General features: G+C 37.2%; 2 protein-coding genes across 3 annotated transcripts in view; one reads left to right on the forward strand and one right to left on the reverse strand.

The window, feature by feature from the left end:
* LOC111452013 (bZIP transcription factor 16-like) overlaps positions 1-3,270 on the reverse strand; it is a 6,517-nt gene extending 3,247 nt beyond the window's left edge. Inside the window, exons 1-8 of the mRNA XM_023092566.1 lie at positions 2,947-3,270; positions 2,503-2,607; positions 1,984-2,040; positions 1,816-1,890; positions 1,356-1,445; positions 1,183-1,242; positions 932-1,101; positions 306-360 (exon numbers count right to left, since the gene is read on the reverse strand). Of these exons, the coding sequence (XP_022948334.1) occupies positions 306-360; positions 932-1,101; positions 1,183-1,242; positions 1,356-1,445; positions 1,816-1,890; positions 1,984-2,040; positions 2,503-2,571 (576 nt within the window). The 5' untranslated portion in view covers positions 2,572-2,607; positions 2,947-3,270. The remainder of the gene's footprint in view (positions 1-305; positions 361-931; positions 1,102-1,182; positions 1,243-1,355; positions 1,446-1,815; positions 1,891-1,983; positions 2,041-2,502; positions 2,608-2,946) is intronic.
* Positions 3,271-3,969: 699 nt separating this feature from the next.
* On the forward strand, positions 3,970-9,874 carry LOC111451855. Of its 2 annotated transcripts, XR_002712060.1 has the most exons (5): positions 3,970-4,161; positions 4,387-4,793; positions 5,766-6,904; positions 8,693-8,946; positions 9,418-9,874. XR_002712060.1 is itself a non-coding variant. In XM_023092478.1 (4 exons), exons 2-4 carry the CDS (start codon positions 4,451-4,453, stop codon positions 8,765-8,767), a joined length of 1,557 nt encoding a protein of 518 aa, XP_022948246.1. In that variant the 5' UTR covers positions 3,970-4,161; positions 4,387-4,450; the 3' UTR covers positions 8,768-9,076. The 2 variants fall into 2 exon arrangements, 1 of the variants encoding a protein (XP_022948246.1); XM_023092478.1 differs by lacking the exon at positions 9,418-9,874 and having other exon boundaries at positions 8,693-9,076.
* Positions 9,875-9,934: the final 60 nt, after the last annotated feature.

Here is a 9,934-nt window from a genome sequence, read left to right on the forward strand (position 1 = left end):
GGGGGGGGGGGGGGGGGGGGGGGGGGGGGGGGGGGGGGGGGGGGGGGGGGGGGGGGGGGGGGGGGGGGGGGGGGGGGGGGGGGGGGGGGGGGGGGGGGGGGGGGGGGGGGGGGGGGGGGGGGGGGGGGGGGGGGGACTTGACTGTATTCTTTTGACAAAGTTAATAGATAAAGAGCCTGATATCCTTACGGCATGTAATACTAGTTTGACTGACCTACAGAAACATAATCTATCCAGAAAATGAATAAAGTCAATCCATGTGATGAGATGAAAATGTCAATAGACAAGCAATCACCACTACTTACATTTTGAGAATTGGCATCGCTTCCTTCACTTGTACCTTCGCTAGCACTCTCACCACTACAAAAGACCAGATAGATTCATATTACCCAAGATTCCAATGGGCCGTCAATAAAAATTGTAGGACACCAGTTTTCAAGAATGTGAAGTTGATAATATCTAAAATCTTCAGTGATAGACAGTCCCTACAACAACGTTGTTCATGCAGCTGCAGAGTCCCCCCACCCGAAAAAGAAAAAAGGAGGTTAAATTTCATGGACATCACATAAAGCTTCCTGTTTCCAGAGTTCTACTTTGATCAGTTCCAATTACTCCCACTCCCCTGCAGGTATAATTCCGAGAACTTTTTACTCTTTTTTAAAAAAAGATCCGACGGCTTAAACCTTCACACCCAAGAAAATTTCAAGAATCTTGTGCATATATATGCTCCCTTGTTGTCAACCTATATTGCATATCGTTGGTTTGATCCCTCCTTAGTGGAAGGGAATGCCTTGACCCAGCATCCCCATGGCCACTATTTCGATTAGTTTGTTTGATGAATTATTTATCATTTCCTATAAAAAATAAATAAATTATATAGCATACACCATTATTAATCGACACGGACTGTGTTCCAGAAAAGATACAAAACCTTTTAGAGTACGCTCCATTGGCAGATATTCCAGATGTTTTACCAAGCTCATTGTTCTTCCCCGTAATCATGTTCAAACTGCCCAAACTTCCTTTTGATCTTTTAATTGGAAGCTTTTCCTTCACTTCAGGTGGCTTACCCTCCCCATCTAAGCTGCCTGCTGTATTACCCTATATACGTCTTCACATGTCATTTGTATTCACTTAAAAACAATGATAACTGATCATATAATAAGGAAAGAAAGAACTCACAGAGGCCTCAGTGATGCCATTTGGAGAGGGCATTGCAAATGGGCTAAAAGGATACGATCCCTATTATAAATATTAGAATGTGGCATACATAATGAAGTCAATCCATCAGACGAGAATATAACGGAAATTTTAACATAATAAAAAAAAGGTAACTTCATAATGCCCAGAAGTACCGGAGGAATGGAAGGATGAGCATATATGCCACCAGGGGGGTACATTGCAACATATGGATGTGGAGGCGTGCCATAAGGAGGCATAACATGCTGTAATTAAAAACCCACATTTAGATAAATACACATAATATGCAGGTAGTAGAGGATAGAACAAAGTCATATTCCTTAAAGTACTCTCCAGTTACAATTTTCGAAATACTGCACAAAGTTATCAGATACGGCATGGACCATTAGGTTGTCAATGAAACATAGATATCACTAAACAAAGAAAAATTACTTCAAGACACACAGGCTAAATATTAATAGCAGCGTCATAATAATAAGGAGAAAAAAAAAAGAATAATGCTAAACAGAGTTATGAAAACTCATTTCACAATCTGAATACAAGCAAATTACATTAACATGGGTCAAAACGCAGAAGATGTAATACACCTAAAAAACCAGTGCGTAGCCAATGTACCTGAACTCCCCACATATATGGGTGGGCTTGGGGGCTTGATGCCAAGAAACCATGCGGAGGCATCGGAGAATATGCCTGAAATCAAAAAGAACAAAAAAAATACAATGATCTAACCATAATTCTGTGCCAACCAACAAGATTAAACTAATTTTTTTACGCCAATCTGACCTGAAATCCCGACCAATCAGGATTAACTGCGCCAGCGCTAGTGGTTGAAGTCTGCTCCTATAAAACAACAACAATAAATTATCATATAGAACCTTGTGGACCAACTTTAAAGAAAATTAATCTAACACTTGGGATCTGTTTGCTTATATTTTCTGTGATAGAAAATTTGAAGCTGTTTTTATCACTGTTCTAAAAAAAGTGGTCAGGATCATGCAGAACCTGTGAGGAATGACTTCAAGGAAAGTGACACAAACACTATGGAACTGTTTGCTCATATGTTACATTTTCTGTGATAGAAAATTTTAATTTGTTTTTTAAAGAACTGTTCTATAAAAAAATAAACAAATAAACAAACAAACAAAGTGGTCAGGTTCCATTTAAAACATAATACTGATTTGATCTTGAAATTACTAACCATTAACACATACTTTTTTAAAAAAGAAGAACAACAACAATTCATGTGCAACAACATTCTAATGAAAAGCAAAGAGAATGAGTTAACAAAAAAGGGGAAAAAACCTGGGTGGTAAGCGGCGGTGTCTTGGTCTCCTTGTCTTTGGGTGGTTTCTCCATCTCACTGCTACTCATGGTTCAGCTTCACCATCTTCCAGCCATCCCCCAAGCCTTCAAACAACAAGAAACCTAATCCTTAAAACACTGTCGACTGACTTTGCCACAAACGCTCCTCGATGAATCCCCATGAACACAACCAACAACTTACTTCAAATTTAAAAACCGCAAAATTTTCGTTCCCACAATTCACAATCCCATTTCAATTGTCCAATTCGCAAGCAAACCAAACATAGAACATGAAGAATTCAAGAAATACAAGCACACTATTCCATTCCCTACATGCATGAAGCTAAACAAACAACGAACAAAACCAAAAACCCTAAAAAAAACGAGAAACGGCAGAACAACGCCCAAAATTCCAAATTGAACAAGGTAAATCTCTTCACTTACCAAAAGTCGAAACTTCAAACTCCACTGGGGGAAAAGAATTCGAGACCCAATTCAAGGAGGCTCCAAAGGTGATCAAACGACGAAAAGGAAGTCTTAATTGGATAATCAGTGCAGCAAGGCGAATCGAAGAACAGCGATGGCGAATAATGAAAGGAGAAAATTGGGAAGGATTGAAGTTCGGAGAAGAAGTGGAAAGTGGGAAGATCGGAAGAGGGATGTAGGAGGGGGACGATGAGGATGGTCGTACGGAATCACTGTCTCTCTCTCTCTCTCTTTCTCGAAGAAAAGTTGCGAAATCGCCGTCTCGCTCCTCAGCCTCAGGGCATGAGCCACTCCATTTTCTCTCTCTCATGGTTTCGGCATGACTGCGACTCATGGGCCGAAGCCCAAATCTGTGTTTCTTGTGAGCCCAAATTAATGGGCCTGGCCCATCATTATATGAAAATGGTGTAACTAATGGGTATTTATCGGCCCGACCAATTATTTTGATTATAATTTTTTAAAATACTTATTAAAAATATTTTAGTTTAATTAATTCGAGTGATTTTAGTTATTTGTTTAATTTTTAAAAAAATAAAAATATATGCAAAAAATAGTACATTAAGATATATATATATATATATATATATATATATATATATTTATTTATTTATTTATTTATGTATTTATTTATTTTAGTTTCCATAAAAAAATTTATAAACTTTCTTTTAAGAGCTTTTAGCATAACTAAATAGTTTTAAAATATAAAAAGTTAAAATAAATAATTTTAAACTATAAAAAAAATTAAAATTAATAAATGTATATATAATTATATAATAAACAATTTTTGATTGAGTTCAAATTAATTTTAAAAAAATTCTTAAACTAATTGAAAATTTCAATTATTTGAATTTAATTTAATTCAAATAAGTTCTGTATAAATAAATTAAAAAATTAGGTTGAAAATTAAATAAAACATTTTCTGAATTATTTCAAGCAGAGAGAAAGATTGGTCGCAATAAATAAATAAATAAAATGAAATTGGAAATTGGAAATTGGAATTGTAGCGCTGAAGCTCGTCTTCGAGCTTGAAATTGCAGGAGTCGGTGCTTAGAAATTCCAGAGATTTTTTCCCCTTAAAATGTCAATTTCGAATGCAATTCTACAGTTCTAGTTTCACACGGAGAAAATTGCCGAGCGTTGGGTTCTTGTAGTCTCTGAGTTGCTCTATTCTCTGTAAGTTCTCTTGAGTTTTTCGCAGTATAATTGCCTTTACGATTTTCTCAATTACGGAAGTTTTAATTCTTTGCTGTATCATTTTTCATAAGATTTGGTTCCATGTTAGAGTCTGTATAAATTTGAGATTACATCATTAAACCCTCATTATACGAATCGATTCTAGACTTTGTTCGATCAGTTGTTGTTGTTGTTTCTGATTTATGTTTGAATTCATTTTCGTAGGATTTTTGGTTCTTAATCGAGAAATAAGCGTTCAAGAGGAAGATATACGTAGTTTAGGTGTAAAATGATTGATCTGTTTCTGGCTGAGCCTGTCTTTAACGAAGAAGATGATGTTGGCTCTGCGAAGTTGAGAATTTCTTTGTTAAGCAGATTAGAATCTGTTTTATGGAAATTGCTGGCTTCTGGAGGACGGTCCGAGGTCCGATTATGGCTTTCTAATACTATAGCTAGTATGACATCTATCAGTCCCCAGCATCAGCGAGAACTGTTCATGACCTTTCTGAGATCGAAGCCACTGAAGTGGGACTTTGCATCTCACTTACTGCAAATGTTCTTTGAAAAGAGACAACGAGAAGCAGGAGTTCTCATTGCCAAGAGAAGCTACATCATGGAGAAGTTTTTTGAAGGTTAGAGTTTTTAATACTCAATTGTCAAATTTAGCACTGGCAGTTCCATTTGCTTGCAAGAACACTTAACTAAATCTTCATTCTTTCAAATTGCTTTACTGGAAAATAATAACCCGAAGCTTGTTCTTGAGGACCCACGGATAAGGAATCAACCCAAAGGAAAACTCTGATGTCAAATGTTTTGAAAAACTTGGATTTGATCTAAAAACATTGTTAAAGAACGAGAACTCTAGATCTAAAGTATCCAAGAATCTCAAAAACGATAAGAATCAACTCAAAGAAAAGTTTTGGAACGGATTACCTTATGATCAAGATCAAAAGTAAAGAAAACTCGTTCCTAAACTCGTGATTCGAATCACTCCACAAGATAGTTTGATCAAGATTACTTGAGTGACTCTAGCATGTAAATCTAAACACAAGTAATGCAACGGAACAAGCTCATGGCTTAAGAAGCATAATATGCAACTTTCATTCGTACCACCCGAACTATGTGTTTTTTGGGTATATGTAGATGTAAGAAGTATGGACATGAATGTGAAACATGGACACAACACAGCTCGGACATGTATTAGAATATAAATTTTAAATACACATTATTTTTATACATCTCAATTCTCTTGCTAAGAGTCTGTTTTAGTTGAAGATGCTCTTGCATTTATGACACAATGCTTTATGTTATCAGTGTTGTTAATGAAATGCATGCTTCTCGAAAACGAAATTCAAAGTCGATATTACTTTTGCATTTATATGTATTTCATTGTAAAAGTCTGTTATAGTTTCCTTGTCTATCAACGGATTTTATCTTTAACTTAAGACATTGCAACTGCTTCCTTTGACAGGGGAGTTTGTTTATTAATGACACAACAGACTATTCAATTGCAATAGAATGGTTTGCTAGTTCTGTCTTTGATGATTTGCTTTTTCGCTTTCCATGCAGATTCCTGATCATGCTATCGCTCCTTGATTCTGCAGGAAACCCAAGACGAATATCTCAGTGGTTTTCGAATTTTGCTACAAATGGTGCATCTGATCATGGAAAAGGTGCCAAGGCCTTGGCACAGTTTTCTTTTGTAAATCGAGACATTTGCTGGGAGGAGCTTGAGTGGAACGGGAAACACGGGCAGTCTCCTGCCGTGGTTGCGACAAAGCCCCATTATTTTCTTGATCTGGATGTGCATCAAACTGTGAAGAATTTCATTAAGAATGTACCTGAGTTTTGGTATTCCAATGAGTTTTCCGAGTCACTAAAAGATGGTGAAATTTTGTTCCTCGATACAAAATTCTTCGTGAAATATCTCTTCGATCAAATGCTTAAAGATGATTCAAGAGATGTTTGGGATGCCATTAATGAGTTCCTAACGCAGGAGCCATTTTCTTCATTATGTCAACACCTCCTTATTACTCTTGAAGAAGCTGATTTCTGCTGCTTTCTAAAAATGCTATGTAAACTCCTCCGCCCCAGTAGGGAAACCAAGGATTTTGGTAATTCATCTTTTCTGTTTGAGGTCGTACTTTCTAAATATGGTGACGCTGAATCTCTAGATCAGATTTTACTATTAAACGCTGTCATTAATCAAGGACGCCAACTTCTACGGTTTGTACAAGATGAAGATGCAGAGGAAGAATTGGATGAAATCAAGACTATTATTTACGAGATTTCAGCAATCTCAAGCAACACTCATAGCTTATCCCCGCTATTGAAAGAGTGCTACAGGAGAAAAAAGACAATAGAGGTGATAAAATGGCTAGGGCTTCAGTCTTGGGTTCTTCACTATAGAATGTCAGATGAATGTCAAACTTCTGAGTTATGGGAATCCTTGTTTGTTGATAATGGCATATGCTTCCGAAAATCTAATGAATATGCATTGTTAGATCACAGCTGTCTATCAGAAGATGATGGTTTTGAACCGTGTAATACAGCATCAGTTAAATCTAAGAAGCGAAAAAGAGGGAAAAAAGGTAGAAAAAGAAGAAAAAGGGACTTTGACGATGAGGATAGCTGCGACGATGAGCTGTTGGACTTTGATATTAAAAGGGATAAAACGGATTTGAAGTTAAACACTGGAAGTTGGTTGCTTTCCATTGACAACTATACCGTACCATGGAATGCTGTAAGTACACTTATCATCAACCCTCATTTTTGTGTCTGATTTTTAGATTAATGTGAATGGTCATGGTATGGGGATACAGGCTTGAGAAGTGACTTTGAATATGTTTACTTACCAATTTATCTGGGCAACCATTTATTTCTTGGGCCTTAGATTCTTCCTTGGTTGTGGCTTGTGTACCTTTCATAGTTTAAATGAAGGATGGTCCTGAGTCAATTCTTTGTTTAATGCCACATTAGTTCATATCAAACTTTTACGGTCAGTTCTTAAAGAACTAAAGTTTTCAATAGAAGAGAGCTCCTATTCCCAATACACAATCTGGCTGAGGAGGTATTATTCCTGTTAGACGAACACGACTCTCCACAATGGTATGATATTGTCCACTTTGAGCATAAGCTCTCATGGCTTTGCTTTGGGCTCCCCCAAAAGGCCTCATACCAATGGAGAGAGTATTAATTGTTTATAAACCCATGATCATTCCCTAAATTAGCCGACGTGGGACTTTCATCATCCAACACTTCCCCTCGAACAAAGTACGCCTCTCCTTAATCAAGGCTCAACTTCTTTAGAGTCTTAGTCATTTTTTACTGCCTTCGAAGAGGCTTGACTCCTTTTCTTCTGGAGTCCTTTGTTCGACATTTGAGGATTTACCAATCTATTGGCACGACTAAGTTTAGGGCATGACTCTGATACCATGTTAGACGAACACGACTCTCCACAATGGTATGATATTGTCCACTTTGAGCATAAGCTCTCATGGCTTTGCTTTGGGCTCCCCCAAAAGGCCTCATACCAATGGAGAGAGTATTAATTGTTTATAAACCCATGATCATTCCCTAAATTAGCCGACGTGGGACTTTCATCATCCAACACTTCCCCTCGAACAAAGTACGCCTCTCCTTAATCAAGGCTCAACTTCTTTAGAGTCTTAGTCATTTTTTACTGCCTTCGAAGAGGCTTGACTCCTTTTCTTCTGGAGTCCTTTGTTCGACATTTGAGGATTTACCAATCTATTGGCACGACTAAGTTTAGGGCATGACTCTGATACCATGTTAGACGAACACGACTCTCCACAATGGTATGATATTGTCCACTTTGAGCATAAGCTCTCATGGCTTTGCTTTGGGCTTCCCCAAAAGGCCTCATACCAATGGAGAGAGTATTCTTTGTTTATAAACCCATGATCATTCCTTAAATTAGCCAATGTGGGACTTTCATCATCCAACAATTCCATCCCCATTAAAAGAAAAGGGGGAGTTTTGTGGAATTTGGTATTTTACCAATTTTGTGGAACATCTAACTCGAGAGAAACAAGGGGTTACTTAAGGGGAGGAGTCATCTTAGAAAGGTTTGGTCCACAAAGATTCAATACGGTCCAAAGATTCAATACCCCTCCCGGTGTTGGTGCTTAAAAAGTTTTGTATTTATCCTCTGTTACTTGTTCTAAACAGTTGGAACTTTTTCTTTAAGTTTTTTTCCCATTCTTTTTGTTGTTGCTCCATTTGATGTGGGCTATGTCTTTTCAGTTGCTCTATATAGAATTTTTATTTAAAAATAACACAAATGCATGTTATCTGAAGCTTTGCACATTACAAATCTGCATTTGATCCTATGGTTATTATGAAATACTTTATTACATACAATATTTTTTATAAGAAGCGAACGTCATGTTCTGGTGTACGTTTGTTCAATCGATTTTGCTCTTTTGCATAATCCATTTATTCAAAGAAATTAGTTCCTTGAGGAAGGAAACAGTTTCTGCAGTTCTCTGATTATATTCCTCTCTTGTAGATTGATCTACCAGAATACCTATCAAAGCAATGTATGGCTTCATGGATGAAATGGCTGTTTACTAACCGAGAATGAAGAATGAAGCTTTGCTAGTAGTGTGAAATATATCCAGCATTCGGAAGGAGGCTGGTTACGATCTTCGGAAACCGTGATGTCGCAACAAGATCACTGTTACCAACAGATGTAATCGCGATCAAATGAATTGGTAAGGCAAGGGATCATGTGATGACCACAGGCTCGTTGTACTATACATGGTACCAAGTTCTCTTAATAGCCTTTTTGTTCAATATATTTCTGTCATAGAATACAATCAATAATGTCAACTAACGAACTACATCTGAATTGTATCATTGTTCTTTAACTGTATGCTGTTGCTGATCAGAAGAATATATATATATATATATATATATATATATATATATATATGAGGATTAGAAGCTCGTATTAGCTAGGCTGAACCCCTTCCTCTTGTTCGCCTATAAGATCATCCATCCCTGGTAACTCTTGAACTCAAAAGTTCCTTCAGGTCTTACTCATTAATTCCTCGGATTCAGAATTTGCCACTTTTACTGCCTTTTTTGGTAGAAGCAATGTGTTTAGTCTTGGAATTGTTTGTATATAGAGTATGAACTCAAATTCTAATTTTAGTTCACTAAATTGTTGGTTCTGGTGGTTTATCTTGTTCTAGTGATAAAAATCTCTCATTACTGCACCACATTTTGTAGATGTAGCATCTACGGATATTATGATTCACTTAAGAATCAAAATCTCTAAACCCATGTGCTCGGATGAAAGTCAGCCTTAGTAATCCGACGATGCCGAGTGGAAGGGTCGTTGCTCAATAGATAAAAGTTACTCTACAGGTAACAAGCTGATCTTCTCCAAGAGCTCACATCAACGGGAAGGTTTGACACCTGGATGTCAGCTCTTCGTCACCTGGGGTTGTTGTATGTTCCAAGGGTTGGATTGTTCGCCCATTAAAGTGGTACGTGACAGAAGGCTTGATCCTCATTGAACTTTGTCTCCAGCTTTGGGGTTCAAATCCGAGCAAAGCGCATAAATGAAGGGGGAAATACAACCTTACTTGAACAGGATTTGCTTTTTAGACTATGCGGGTGCATCCCGACCTCGAGTTCTAAGAAGGGGGAAGTAGAATCGACAATGGAGGGGATGGTAAGTGTAAAATGATTTTTTTTTTTTTTTTTTTTTTTTTTTTTTTTTTTTTTTTTTTTTTTTTTTTTT

This window comes from Cucurbita moschata, unplaced genomic scaffold, assembly GCF_002738365.1.
Source record: "Cucurbita moschata cultivar Rifu unplaced genomic scaffold, Cmos_1.0 Cmo_Scf00001, whole genome shotgun sequence".
In the NCBI taxonomy this organism is placed as follows: Eukaryota; Viridiplantae; Streptophyta; class Magnoliopsida; order Cucurbitales; family Cucurbitaceae; genus Cucurbita; species Cucurbita moschata.